This window comes from Galeopterus variegatus, unplaced genomic scaffold (genome assembly GCF_000696425.1).
Source record: "Galeopterus variegatus unplaced genomic scaffold, G_variegatus-3.0.2 Scaffold2566, whole genome shotgun sequence".
Classification (NCBI taxonomy): Eukaryota; Metazoa; Chordata; class Mammalia; order Dermoptera; family Cynocephalidae; genus Galeopterus; species Galeopterus variegatus.
Window position 1 is genome coordinate 214,198 of NW_007728677.1, and position 15,928 is coordinate 230,125.

General features: G+C 33.2%; 1 protein-coding gene across 1 annotated transcript in view; it reads left to right on the plus strand.

The window, feature by feature from the left end:
- Positions 1-15,928, plus strand: part of ZBBX (zinc finger, B-box domain containing) — a gene marked incomplete at its 3' end in the record, with an annotated part of 85,349 nt that overhangs the window by 14,756 nt on the left and 54,665 nt on the right. Inside the window, exon 5 of the mRNA XM_008582320.1 lies at positions 5,707-5,802. Within this exon, the coding sequence (XP_008580542.1) occupies positions 5,707-5,802 (96 nt within the window). The remainder of the gene's footprint in view (positions 1-5,706; positions 5,803-15,928) is intronic.

A 15,928-nucleotide genomic window follows, 5' to 3' on the forward strand; every position in this document is an offset into this window, starting at 1 on the left:
CCTTTGGATCCTGCCTATCAGCCCATAAACATGGGGCAGCATCTTCCATCTAAAACCCAAACCCAAATCAAAATACAGTAAAATTTCTTTTCGAACTCCAAATCTCCCTCCGTATCTCACTACAGTAAAATTTTTCTGAAGAGCTGTCTACACTTGCTGTCGTCATATTCTCTCTCTCTCAATTTTTTTTTTTTATTGTGGTAATATTTACTTACTGTGAAATGGAAAGAACTTAAATGCACAATTTTGATAAATGTCTATACCCCTATTAAGATATAGAACATTACCTTCACCCCAGAAAGGTCCTAGATGCCTCTTCCAATCAATTCCCACCACAAAGGCAACTAATGTTCTGATTTTTAACACTGTAGATTTAGTGGTACCTATTCTTGAACTTTATGTAAATGGAATGATATAGTATATATTTTTTGGCTTCTTTTGCTCCTCCACACGGAGGTTCATCCACACTGTTAAATTAATCAGTAGTTTTTTCATTTGTATTACTGAGTAGTATTCCATTGTATGGATATACCACAATTTGTTTATTTATTCACATGTTGAATGCATTTTTGTTTTTGTTTTTTTTTCTTTTTCTTTTTCTTTTTGCTATTGTGTTTAAAGCTGCTTTGGATATTTGTGTGTGTCTATTTTGTTTCTCTCAAATGATATGTATTCTTTCTTTTAAAACTTATGAAGCAAAATTGAAAGAAAAATATAGAAAATAATGCTTTCTGACAGCTCTCTAACTTTCCATTGATGCCAATTTTATAAACGTTTTAAAATATTGTAGTAAAATACATATAACATAAAATTTACCATCTTAGCCATTTGGAGTGTGCAGTTCAGCGGCATTAAGCATATTCACCTTGTCATGCTACCATCACCAACATCCATCTACAGAACTCTTTGCATCTTGCAAAACTTAAACTCTGTACCAGTTATACAACTCTCCATTTCCTCCTCCCCCCAGCACCTAGCAAATACCATTTCACTTTCTATCTCTATGAATTTGACTATTCTAAGAATCTCATATAAATGAAATCACAACAGTATTTGTCCTTTTGTCACTGGCTTATCTTACTCAGCACAATGTTCTCGAGGTTCACCATGTTGTAGTATGTGTCAGAATTTCCTTCCTTTTTAAACTGAGTAATATTCCATTATATGTATGTACCATATTTTATCTATTTATCTATTGATGGGCACTTGGGTTGCTTTCATATTTTGGCTATTGTGAGTAATGCTGCTATTAACATGACTGTACAAATGTCTCTTCAAGATCCTGCTTCCAATTCTTTGGGGTATATATCCAGCAATGGAATTGCTGGATTTCCATTCCCTCTTGAACCTTCTGCATTCAGTCTTGGGTCTCCACTACTATCCAGCAACCATCCCTATTACCACTATCACCAGTGACTTGCAAATTGTTAAATACAATGGTCAGTTCTCCATTCTATTCTTAATCTACTGGGAAAACTTGATACAGCATCTCTCTCCTCCTCTATGACTGTTCACTGGGCTTCCTCTGGGACACCATGCTCTCTTGGTTTCATTTTATTTTGTTGGCTATTTCTTCTTAGTCATCTTTGCTGGTTTTCTGTATTTCTTGACCCCTTAGCATTGGAGTGCCACTGGGCTCAGTCTTTATGTGTCTTCTCTAGTCTATCTATACTTACTCTTTAGGCAATTTTATCTGTTGTCTGGGCTTTAAAGACCGTATCTATGCTGATGATCCCAAATTTACACATCTATCGCATGTCACTCCCCTAAACTTTGACTCAAACTGTCTTCTCAGCACCTCTGCTTAGATGTCTAATAGGCATCACTAGCTTCTTGTATTCAAAACTGAGCCCTTGATTTTTCTCTAACAAATATCTTTTCCCCACAATCTCCTCAGATGGATGTGTCAACTCAAATGTTCCCTACACTAACAGCCCTTTATAAAATAGCAAAATCCAAGTTTCACTCTCATTTTGTGAAGCTACTTCATGGTGTAATGTTTATCACCATTTATTATATGTTTATTTGTTTATTTTCCACCCACCTACAATGTAAACTGTGTGAAGGTAGGGGTTTAGTTTGGTTTACTGCCGTGTGGCCCACCACTCAGAATTATGCCTGCAGTGTAGTAGGCACTCAACAAGTATTTATTGAATGAATCATTTCTTTAAAACTATTCCATATATAGACTTTCCCTTAATTTACACGTTTTTCTTTCAGTTAGCACTGCCAGTTTCTTTTGTAATTTAACATACTACACATACGTACGAAGCAGTTTCCCCCTCAAATAATTTACTGATTATAAATAATATTTGTACATCATGTTATAGTTTCAAAGAAGTTAGTGATAATTTCTGATATAAGGCTATATTGCTTGTCTTATTTAATGGCAGTTTTAACTGGGCTCAAAGAGTTAGAATGCTATACATCTAATAAAGAATTAATAATAATATTAAATGTAAAACCCTGGCTCTTGGTATGATTCACTTACTATTACATTATACTATTTTTTAAAATTTTATATCATGGTGGACAATAATTTAAGGCAATCTTAATAGATTATAACTATCCAGAAATGTGTAAAAAAATATTTAAAAATCCTAATATTCGTTGAGTTGGAAGTATGAGAACTAAAGGGGACTTGTTTAATCGAATCGTAGCCTGATAATGACCTGAAAAAGGATTTATGGGGAAGCTATGAGTCAATATTTCTCGTGAATCCTACTCTGTACTGAGCAGTTCTTAAAGGTCATAGAACTTGAACAGTATGGTATAAGTAGATAGGGCTTAACCTGGAAGTAAAGGGTCTGGTCTTCTAGAGGGAAGGGAAAGTAAGATGAAGGATATGCCATATAGGATAAATGCCCTCTGCCTTAGATGAAAAGTAGATGAGAGTGACAATATATGCAGTTATTAAAGAGCTGATTGCCTGAAAACTGTTGTATACAGAAGCCAGAATTTAGGCCCTAAACATTCTTCATGAATTTTGCTATGATTTTAAGAAAGAATGTTCTTTGCTTTGAAATGAATATAATATTTTATGATAGTTGTCAAAACACAATAAGCTATTTAAAAATTTAAATTAGGCAGATCTAATGAACTAGACTGTACTGTTAAATGTTGAGGTTATTTTGTGTTCTTAGCTTCTATTCTGGTATGTGGTTATGCTGTCAATTAAATATATATATATATATGAGGGCTGTGTTCTTAGCTTCTATTCTGGTATGTGGTTATGCTGTCAATTAAATATATATATATATATATATGAGGGTACTTCAGAAAATTTGTGAAAAAATGAAATTAAAAGATAATACAAATCTTTTCATAAACTTTTTGAAGACCCCTTGTGTATGTGCGTGTGTGTGTGTGTATGTGTGTGGAGTTTTCTTTTTTCTTCCTTCCTTTCATGTGGGAAAATTGTGTATGGCAGATAGGGGTTAAGAGCTTGCATTTTGGAGTTTTGAATTTCAGCTTTACCTGTTATTATCTATGTGACCATTAGCCAATAACTTAATCTTTATTTCTGTTTTCTCATTTGTAAAATGGGATAATAACAGTAGTCTATACCTCCTCTACCTCAAAGTTATTGAGGACAATGGGTTAATTCAAGTGAAATATTTAGCATTGTGTCCTGCACATAGAAAGGAGACAATAAATTGTGTGTTTTTGTTATTGGCACATTTTCTTATGACCTAATGTATTTGCGTGTATTGATGGCAAAGATAAAATCCCAAACTTCCAAATTTCTTATTTTTAAAAGAAATTCCATTATCTTTAGAGTATCTCTATATCGCAAAACTGAAATGGATAGTTGAAAACTATATATTAATTTGGCAAATGTGACTAATTTAATTAAACTCAAATGGATTCTGAAGGCTTAGCACAATTGATCTGGCACTCATCAAATTAACTGGATATTTATTAAAACTACACTTGGGTATTCCATCATTGAAGAAGCGTCTGTGGTGGAATGGAGTCTTTAACTACGTTTCTAGAATGTTCCTGCCGGTTATACAAAATGCCTAAAATGATTTTCCAGTTGGCGGTCATTTTAACCCAACTTAAATCCAAATATGCTGTATAACAAAATATATAAGCTTACTCTGCAACTCCGGCTTTGATCTTTCAGTCCACAAATATCTGTTTGGCTACTTTCATTAAAAGTCTGTTGTTAACAAATATGTGGCTTAGAATTATATACTGAAACTGATTTTAAGTTCTCTATATTATCTTGCAAAAACAGTGCCAAATATTTACAAGAAATTCATTAAAATATTATCAGGTGTGTTAAATAAAAAAAGAGTTTTTAAAAAAAATCTATATTAATGTAATAATACTACCATATATTTATGTGAAATTATAGTTTTTAAAAAATGATTTCACACTTAAGAAATATGGATTTAGGATAATGTTTTTGTCATTATTTCTCTAAGATACTGTGGCTCTTGAAACACGGGTTGAAAAGGTAGGACTCGTTGCTGTGCTAGGGATAATGTTTGTTTTTCTTCTGCTTAAATAAAAAATCAAGTTCTGTATAGTTAATTACATTTGAAAAATTATGTTTGGATTTTGATAAATACCATACCATGCAGTCATTGGAAATATTAGACTTTATGTTATTGCAGGTTTTATCAAGATTTTCAACTTGGGCCAGACTGAAGAAAATGAGGGATCTCAGCCATTTGCTCCATACCATGCAGTCATTGGAAATATTAGACTTTATGTTATTGCAGGTTTTATCAAGATTTTTCAACTTGGGCCAGACTGAAGAAAATGAGGGATCTCAGCCATTTGCAGTGCTGTTTATCACATTGTCAAGGGCGATTGAAGCAGCGCTACAACTGCACAGTAGTGATTTCATTTGCAGTAAAAAATTCATTTTCTTTTCTTTTTACTTTCAGCCTGGCCTGGCACCATCATAGGTACAGGTATATTACATTATCCAGTTTATCCATAAATTTTAATCATTGTGTTTTAACATCATAGAGAATTTGGAAAATAAATATAAACTTGTCCATAATCATTTTATTAGTCATAAACATCACTTACATTGTGATGCAGTTCCATTCATTTTTTTTCCTTATTGTTTCTTTCCTTTGGAGACTCTACTAAGAACACTTTTAAAACTGTGTTTTGAGAATCACCAGTGAAGAAGTATATGGGGATTTTTGGAATCAAATAGTATACATATCATTTGAAACTAATTATGCCATGTAAATCCATATAGAAAGATAAAAGAACTCAAAAAAATGAAGGAGTTTTGACTCAGACATAATGCTGTTTAGTTTCTACCAAGTCGAGAAGTTTGACATGAGGCTACTGGTTGTTTTATGATTTATTCATAAATTTTACATGTATACACACATCTAACACATATACCTAACACTGGCATTGCAGCTATTACATTCATTTTGATAAGAGAGTAATTAGTGTTTACAAGTTAATTTTCCTCAAAGAGTTAAATCTTAGCATGTACAAATCGTTATTCCTTTTTTTTTGGTAGCTGGCCAGTATGGGGATCCGAACCCTTGACCTTGGTGTTATAACACTGCGCTCTGTCATATTTTTGGTTTCTCAATTCTCATGATATCTAGGCATGTAATTGGAAAAATAAATATAAGGAAAATAACATCTTTATTCAAACATTTTCTCAAAATCATGCTATTATAAGATTGTATGATTGTATTTTTGAAAATATCTTTTAAGGTATGCCTTGAATGTGGAGAAGATTATTGTTCAGGCTGCTTTGCTAAAATTCACCAGAAGGGGGCACTAAAGCTCCACAGAACAACTCTTTTGCAGGTATGCCTTTCTAAAATGCTTTACTTGTAGTGTATTTGTAAAATATTTCAACATAAAGACATTTAAAACATGTTTAATTATCTAGAATTCAGGATGTCTTACATTAATTTCTAAAATTCTATTACGTACAGTCTTTGACATATATCTTAAAATTATTTTACTAAACACTAATCTAGATTCTGTGTTACTATTTAAACTATGTTTTAATATAGTTGCTGAAACACTTAGCTTGATTAGAGTCTTTACATTATGCATTCTACCTGTGAACTTGACATTTAAAACTTAGACAATATTTTTATCTATCGTGGTTTCAAATGAACACATGGTTTATTTTAAGTATTATTTCTATCGAGTTTATATATAAAAATCTCTTGTTTTCTTTTCATGTTTATTTTAAAAAGTAGTCTTTTATTTGTTCTCACCCATTATAATTTAGATAGGCCTATTTTACAGTTTTCTACATTTTCTTCTATATATCAGGACCTTTTATTTATTTATATGGTCATTGCTTTTTGAAATGACCAAACTCAAACTCTGGCAGATGTCTTTAAAATTCTAACACTTAAACAATAAATATGGTTTGATCTAAACATATCATTGCACCAGTTACATTTAATGATTCTATTGGTTTGTCATAGATTGCATTCATTTTACAGTAATTTATTCAACAAATATTTATTGAGTACCTTCTAGGAAGTAGGGTCTGTGCTAGGCAGTGACATTATACAGATTAATAATGCTAAGATCCTGCCTGTAAGGACCTGGAAATAAAAGTGAGAACCAAGGACCTTGTGTAATGGGTTAATAATTTCAATATTTTCCTGTAGGCAAAGGGAAGAAGATGATCAGATCTGTATTTAGAAATATCACTGTTAGATTTCAATCTTTACATGCTACCTTGATATAAATATTGATAGCTTTCAAGGATTTTTTTTTTCTAATTTATCAGTATACAGTGTCGTTGATTTTCGTGTCCCTTTACCAATTCCTCCGTTTCCCCTTTCCTCCCACCCCTCTCCCCCATCACTTTGAGATACCATCTCACTCCAGTTAGGATGGCTAATATCCAAAAGACTGAGAATGACAAGTGCTGGAGAGGTTGCAGAGAAAAAGGAACTCTCATACACTGCTGGTGGGATTGCAAAATGGTGCAGCCTTTATGGAAAATGGTATGGAGGTTCCTCAAACAATTACAGATAGATCTACCATATGACCCAGCTATCCCACTGCTGGGTATTTACGCAGAGGAATGGAAATCATCATGCCAAGGATGTTTTTGACCCAAGTTATGATAACTGCAAATCATAAAATAGACCTAACTTATTTACCAAAGCCAGTTACTTTTGAGAGGCCACTCAGTGTTTAGAGACTCTGGGTAGAAATGATGGAGAGAGAACAAAAAACAACCCACTACTTTGCTCCCTCAAGATATCATAATTGAACAGCCATGAGAAATGAAAACCAACCTATATAAAGGTAAATATAATTGTTAAGTATATAAATAATATGGAATTTAACTAAAAGCAATCCAGTTTAAGGATAAATAGTATAATTACCCCACTGTGAATCCGTATTGGGAATTTTTCACTCAATGATTTATTCAGCACAGTTTCTGAGCTGTCAGTCAGTGAATCCATGCACTGGGCTAGCTGATGTGTAAGACACAGAGAAGAACGAGGCATAACTCCTTCCCTTAATTTCAGTATTTGAGCTTTAAGACTTACCCTCGTTTGATTCTCTTTCCTTCTCTCTCCTTCCTTTCCCTCTCCCCTTTCTTTTTTTCTCCTCTTTCTCTCTCTCTACATGTCTCCGCCTAACCCTCTTCCCCCAATTTTAAATGACAATTAAGCTTTGCCATGATAGGGTTGATTGTTATCCAGACACACATATATGATGTGGGTCAAATCATACACACTAAAAGCCGCAAAACATAGATTATATTTTCTAAACATTGAGCATTTTTCTATTCCATATTAATATCATTAAAATGGATGAGTCCTATTTCCTAACACTGAAGAATATGATCTTTGTGGATTAGAATCTCATTAAGTTTTAGATGTAGAATGGTTGAGAAAATTTAAAAATATTTACTGAGTATATACCTCATGCCATTCACTTTCTTTTGTAAATAGAAATATACATCGTTTCTTGTGTACACCTTTCTTCAGGTCATGAAATACCTTTGCACAAAGAATTTATGGCAACCTACAGGCTAGTTTTTCCATCTTTACTGAGGTATAATTGACAAATGAAAATTTTATGTTTTTATTAGAAATATACATCGTTTCTTGTGTACACCTTTCTTCAGGTCATGAAATACCTTTGCACAAAGAATTTATGGCAACTTACAGGCTAGTTTTTCCATCTTTACTGAGGTATAATTGACAAATGAAAATTTTATGTTTTTAAGGTGTACAAGTTTGACATTTTGATACACATGTACCCATACATGAAATAATTGCCAAAGTCAATCTGATGATCATTTCCATCACTTCACCTTATATCACTAGTTTCTTTTTCTTTTTATGCTAAGAACACTGAAGATACCGCCAGCATCATGTTTTCTAGTTTTGACTGCAGGGAGGAAAGTTTGGTAAGCCACAAATAGTAAAATGGTATTTAAGTTCCTAGAGAATCTCAAATTGTTTAAGACACATTTATCTCTAAAAGCTAACATGAATGAATTTCACAATATGTATACAAGTCAAAGAGCATGGCAAGTAGTCATGAACCCTTCATAGTTTCTTCAAATACGGGGGTTCTTTTATGCATATAAAATCAAAGTTAAATAACGATAAAGAACCATGTGTCTTCCGTGCTCATGTTTCCTCTCTGTATTTCCCTCCCGTCTGTGGAGACTAAAGTTACGACTTGGTGCTGTCACAGGGAGAGTTCTGGGAAGTGCATTGTTTGCTAGGAAATGGTGAGGTTGGCACTTAGCAAGGAGCACGCACGGACCGCCTGTACTGGGGGGTAACCTACATGCCTAGTCTCTTTTCACATAACATCGTTTCACCTCCTGAGATTGCTGAGGAATGAAGTACTTTGAAGGAGACAATTTTTCCAGATAATTCAAGTAAATTAGTTAATTTATTCATAAAACAAAAATTTTAAATGGAAAAAATTGTGGTTTTGTTTTGGTTTCCTTTTTTAGATTCTACATATAAGTGAGATCGTGCAGTATTTGTCTTTCTGTGCCTGGCTCATTTCACTTAGCGTAATGTCCTCCAGGTTCATGTTGTCAAAAATGGCAGTATCTCCTTTTTTTTTTTTTTTTTAAGGCTGAATAATATTCCATTGTATGTATATAGGTTTTCTGACCACACACATACACACACAAAGTAACTATATGAGGTGCTAAATATATTAATATGCTCAACTGTAGTAATAATTTCATTATGAATATCTATATCAAAATATCAGGTTGTACACTTTGAATATATGTAATAATAGCAAACTACATAAGTAAATAAAGTTTTTTCTTTTTTTTAAGGAAACTATTTCAAAATGTATTACATACTCCCTTTCTTGGTAAATAGATTACAGTAAATACAGTTTCACTATATGTTAGTGATTTATGCCCATTATAATGGCCACCTGTTATTATAACATTTAATAAGAAAGAGGCCTCAAATAGCTGATATAGTGTGTATAACCACACATTCCTCCTAAGGTATTTGCCCTTCTGGTTAGTACTTTATTTCTCTCCTATTTCATGGCCTTACCCATTCTCTCCCATCATTTCTTGACTCTAATCAATTGTCCCTTTAGCTATCTGTCATTTTCTTCCTATTTCTGTCCTCTGCTTAAGGTTTTAGTTTTTTCCTGTCATGATGCTTTTTCCGCTCCTCGTTCCTTTCTCTTTCCCTATGCATTAAGGTCTAGTTGTTGTGCCTTGGCCTCGATGGCCATTTGGTCAGTAATGAATGGATATCTCTTTCGCTTAGCCCTCATTAATCAGTCATATGATGTTTTTCATTTTTTACCATTTTAGTAATTATTAAAGTCATGAGGCTTTGTTTTCTGCTTAATTTATACCTAATTTGAGAAATTAGGGCAGACATCTGGTAGATGAATATTAAGCATTACTATATCAAAAGCAAGCATTCTAGGCTAATGGCTTTCATTCTTTGCATTCTTTAGCCTATGCTGTTGTTTTTGATTATTATAAAGTATAGCCAAATTTGATAGCTGCAAACCATTTCAGCCCCTGTCTTACAGCTCAGTGACTCCTGTGAATTCATGGTCAGCAGGAACCATTTTGAATAAGCAAATCTTGTTTTACTTAAAAGATAAACCCCTGAAAAATTGAAGGCAAACTATTACTGTTTACATGTTGACATTATGATTTCAAAGGGTCTTTCTTTTGATTTATGATTGATTTATACATGGCAGTGATTCAAAACACTTCCAGTTGTTTTTTTTTTTTTTTTTGCTTCCACAACCTCTGTTAAGTAGGCAATTATCTGCAAAATAAAGCATAAATGCATAAGGGAAACTACTAAGGATAAACATTCTACTTCTAAATTTAGAAAGATTGTCAACTCTAAGGGTTGAAGCAAAAGGTTTTTCAGATGAGAAATAAGGTCTTAATATATGAGGGATTCCTATTTCCTTTTAACAACACATGATCAGAAAGAAGAGACAAGTTTAATTAGAGAGAATAAAAGATGGGGGAAAACAAACAAACAAAAAAAGCATTCTATTGTGAAGTATGACAAGCACAGGGAGGTTAGATTAAGCAAATCACTAATAGATTATGGTAAGCATATTTCCTTAATTGAAATGGAGATTTTCTTAACTGGAAAGAAGAAACCTTGGGAATGGGAGTGGTTAATAATGAAAGAAGGGGTAAGTGAGACAGAATTGCCATGTGTTCTGGTATGAGGCATATATATGTATATATATGCAGACTTTTTTTTTTATCTCCAAAGAATGTTATGTTATATAAATACGAATTCATATGTGAAAATACGTTTACGTGAACATACTTACAGGAAAATAATTACCGGGCAGAACCTCAGTTATTGTCAGAATACAATTTATGCTTGCTAACTTTGTAGTAGTTATATATTTTTTTAATTGACAATGACTGATATCATCTTTTAGGATCACACTATCATTATTTTGTTGATGTTCAGTGTAAAAATCACAGGAGTCCCCTTGCCTCAATTTGGGACAATTCTGATAGGCTTTACAGGTCTTCTCCTGTGATTGCCAATTGCATCAAAGTTTAGCTTTTCCTTGCTCAATCCTCCTTCCTTCACTCGCCCGCAGTGTACTCAGAGCACTCTCCAGTAAAGCTCAGGCAGGCAAATCTCAGCATTTATTTCCTGGGAAAACGGATGCATGATAATATGGAATTCAGAGTAAAATTATAGATAATTGTTGAGAATGCTGGAAATTTTGAAGGTCAGTACAAAGCATCTCTTTTTTGCTTTCCAAATTCTGAACCAACTGAGAAACAGACATTAAAGTCAGAAGTTAGAAATCAAAATATCAACTTTATTATTGACGTAATCAGAATTGGTGGTTGTGGCATGAATGTTAAGAAGACAAATTCAGTTTCCTGATACTTTCTTGAATTGAGTGTTTTATTTCTCAAATTGTTCACCTTTCTCTTTGGCAGGGCAGGGCCTGCCCAAAGGCTTTCTGGATGTCTAGGTTGTAATGCATCACTCCCTGGGCAGGCAACTCTTAAAGAGAGACCCCAAAGGGACAAAGTTGAGCATGCTCCATTGCTTCTCCCCAAATCACCAATAAGACAGAAATATGTGGATGGCAAGTAAACGTTTCCCCAAAAAGGAATTATTATGAATTCAGATGATTTTAGAATCCAGATCATGTAAATATCCTGAAAAATGTAAAAGTTGCTATTTGTAAATATTAGTTAATATTACACTTAAGAAATAAAATATTTAAAATGTCTATACACAACTGAATATTGTCATTTAAAGAATCTGTTTCTTAAATGTGAATAATGCTTATTCCTTACACTATGAGTCTGTGTTCATTGCCCATCAATTTATCACCTTGCACTTCCTCTGTCAAAGGATTTTTAAAACTATGTTGCTATCGACTGTTCACTCTTACATATCTTATGATAAATTTCAAATCTGTGAGAAGGGCTATTTCTGTCTTGTTCATCACTGTATTCTCTGTAATTAACACTGTATCTGGCCTATATAATCAATTTTCAAATTAACGAAAATATGAATGAGTCCCTAATGATAGGATGAAGCTTCTGAAATAACTTAAAACTATGCTTATTTATCTCTGAATTTTGAAAGCCAAAGAGTGTATTAACCAAGGATTGGATAATTAAAAGAATTTATTATATATTAATGTGTTATGATGGTAAAGCATTAACAAACACTTTCCTCTCCAGTGTGAGAATCTGACCTTAAGTTAATTTCCTAACATTTCCCCTTGGAAACTAATAAAGGTAGTAATGTCAGTTATGCTCTAGGCAACATATTTAAGGTAAATATGACCTCTGATTTGCAAATTACATCTAAAAAGGGAGAACTATACATAGGTAGAGTAAGCTATAACACCCTGAATGCAATGAGTTTTGTAATTGTCATCTCCACTGTTGGGCTCTGGAAGCCATTAGATGGGGATTGGCTCTGGGAGGAAGTAAGGCTTCTAAACCAGGTATTATCCTTCACTTACCTAAGCTGTACTTCTGCCTGAAGTCCTGCAAGACTCCACCAAAAAGGAAACACCGACGTTGTCCTGATGGCAAACTGTGCTCCTGTCCTTATCCTTCTGAGTAAATTGATGCCAAGAGTGGTTTGCTGCTAGTCTTGAGCATCTGAAAGTTTAGTTAGCCTAGGCAGATTCCTTTGTGAGCGTTGCATTTAAATCTTTGATTAATCAGTATTTCAAAATATAGGATTGTGGGATGCCCCCAAAATAAAAACATTTGTCCAGGAATTATTGACAAGAATTTTTAAAAACAGCTTTATTGAGATATGATGCATATACCACATAATTTATTCATTTAAAGTGTACAATTCAATCCACTTTAGCATATTCACAGGTATGTGCACTTATCAATACAATTAATTTTAGAAACTTTTTATTACCTCAGAAAGAAAACCCATACCATTTTGCTACTATCCATTTTTCTTATTCTTCCCGCTGCCCACCCCTCCCTTCCTTTGGGACTAATCTACTTTCTTTCTCTATAGATTAGCCTATTCTGAGAACTTTATATAAATGGAATAATATAATATGTGGTCTTTTATGTCTGGCTTCTTTTTCTTGCATAATGTTTTCAAGGTTCATCTGTGTTGTGCCATGTGTCAGTATTTCATTTATTTTTATGGTAGAATAACATTCCCCTGTATAGATACAGCACATTTTGTTTATTTATTCATCATCTTATAGATATCTGGATTGTTTCCACCTTTCAGCTATTATGGATGAAGCTGCTATGAACATCTCTGTGTGAGTTTTTGTGTGGACATATGTTTTTATTTTTCTTGGCCAGTTCCCTAGTAATGGAATCGCTGGGTCATATCATCACCCCACTTTTTATTGTTTGTGGAACTGCCAGACAGTTTTCCAAAGTGTCTGCAACATTTTGCATTTCCATCAGCCGAGATCAAGGGTTCTGATTTCCCTACATCTTCACCAACACTTGTTATTATCTGACTTTTTGACTCTAGCATCTTAGTGGGTATGAAGTAGTATTTTGTTGTGGTTTTGATTCATACTTCCCCGATGACTAATGATGTCAAACATATTTTCATGTACTTAGTAGCCATTTGTATATCTTCCTTGGAGAAATGCTGACAAGAATTTTTAAGAAGACCTACATGTGGGACAGTTTAATATCTTGCATTTCAGTGAAATTACATCTGTGGTGATGACTTTTAGATGCCAGTGCTAAGAAAAGCTAGGGAAAGGGAAACAAACACGATTGAAAGGGGTGGGGACAAAGGAGAGTAGGGCTTCTAATCCCATCAGTGAAAAGTTGGAAGAACATAAGTGGTTTAGGGAGTATATTACAGGCACAAGTGACAGATGGAGCAACCAATAGAGTAGAGAGGGTAGCTGCCCAGCAAGGGTTTAATGCAGAGATGGCCTGAATCAATCTCAAAGGGAGAGGAGGGTGTTTCTGTGATGTTTATGCTAAGGGAATCTTTAAGATAAAACTCATATATGCAATCTCAGAATCTTGCAGGAGTATTGTGGGCTCAGATTAAATGACAACAAATATAAACTTATTTTGCTCATAGCAAGTGCTCCATGACTTAGGTTTTATTGGTCAGATTATACTGTAGCATCAGTAGAAATTCAACCCCATTTCTATACCACCTACATTTAAAGCCTCGCAAACAAAGTAATATTAATGATAACGAATCCAAAGAATTAGTGAAAATTACTTTTTTGTTTAGGGCTCTTTGCTTTTTCTTTTTCTCTTTCTACAGATTTATTGAGGTATAATTGATACACAAAAAACTGCTATATTTAATGTATAAAAATGATAGATTTGGACATATGAATACACCTGTGATATTACCACCACAGTCATGGTAGTAAATATATCCATCACCTCCAATGTGTCACGTGTCACTTGTTTTTGTTTTCTTTCTTTCTTTTTTTTTTTTTTTTTTTTTGTGGTAAGACACATAACATGAACCTAGAAGACATTACACTAAATGAGATTAGTAAGTCACAAAAGGACAAATACTGCATAATTCCACCTATATTAAGTACCTAAATTAGTCAAACTTATAGAAGCTGAAAATAGAATAGTAGTTGCTAACGCATGGGAGGAGAGGAAATGGGGAAATGTTTTAGAGTTAACGTTAACAAGATAAATAAGCTCTAGGTATCTGCTGTACAACATCATGTCTATAATATGTTATTGTACACTGAGGGCTGTTTTCAAAAGAGTCATAGTGATATATATTTTGAAAGGTTTTTATAAAAAAGCAGTGGAGTAAAGTTTAAAAGCTCAATTTATCAGAATACATTTAAAAGTACAGAAGTCCTCCCTGTCCAAATAAAGAATAATAGAATCTCAATTTTGGAGCATCATTTGTTAACCATAAAGATCATTAGTCTAACCAAATGTCTGATCTTTCGTCAATCACATTGATGCTGGATATTTGAGGAGCCTGCATAATTTGCAGGCAATGCCTATGTTATTTCGTGATTTTATTTTTGTGGAGTCTGACAAATTTTACAATAGTTTTGTTTGCTATATTGTATTTTCATTAGTCTTTATGGGATAAAAATTGTCCAATTGTGATGTAACAGTAATACTATATTTACAAACCAAATATGACAAATTATTGATTGCTATTTGTTAGTTTATTCTGCTATGTCTAAAAATCTGTTATTGAAATCATTGCTTATAAAGTCATTTGTTTCTCATGTAGCTCAAATGTGAGTAATTGCTGAAAGCAGCTAACTCATCTGGATGCATTACACATGTAATATTAGTTGAAAACAATAGTAAGAACTTGCTAAGGTAATTAATATAGCACATAATTATACGGCATCAAAACTGCAAACAGAAAGCAAGATTGCAGGTGTGAATTTCCTGTGTTATTTTCTTGTTGCGATTCTGGCTCACTTGTAAGACTGCTCTCTAAGTAGAATTTTTTAAGGTTATAATAAAGTTTAAAAGGCACAATTATTTAGACCTAAATCACATGTTGTTATTTTTCTTGAGAACAGGCGACTTAAAAAATTTTGACAATATGTTACTTTTTATACTTTATGTTGTCTTATTTTAAAATATTTCAACTGGGTTAGATGTGTTTCATTTTATTATTTTCACATTACTTTGTGATAGTACTAAATATTCAGCCCAGATTAATTTTATTTGACATTATCTATCTATTGAATAATAAACTTAATTTATAATCAGGGGCATGTGCTCAGGTCCTTGTTTATTTTTATTATCTCTTTTTGTGTCAAAGATGAATAATAATACATAAATCTTTGATTAATAAAACCTGATAGAAATTAAGCTTTAGAGGAAAGGTAAATCTAGGAGTCTATTAATGTTATAGGGCGTTGGAATAAGTAATAAACTTCAGCCACGTGAATTTCACATTTCCCAGATTTGATTCCCATCTAGCTTGTGATAAGTAGTTTTTCA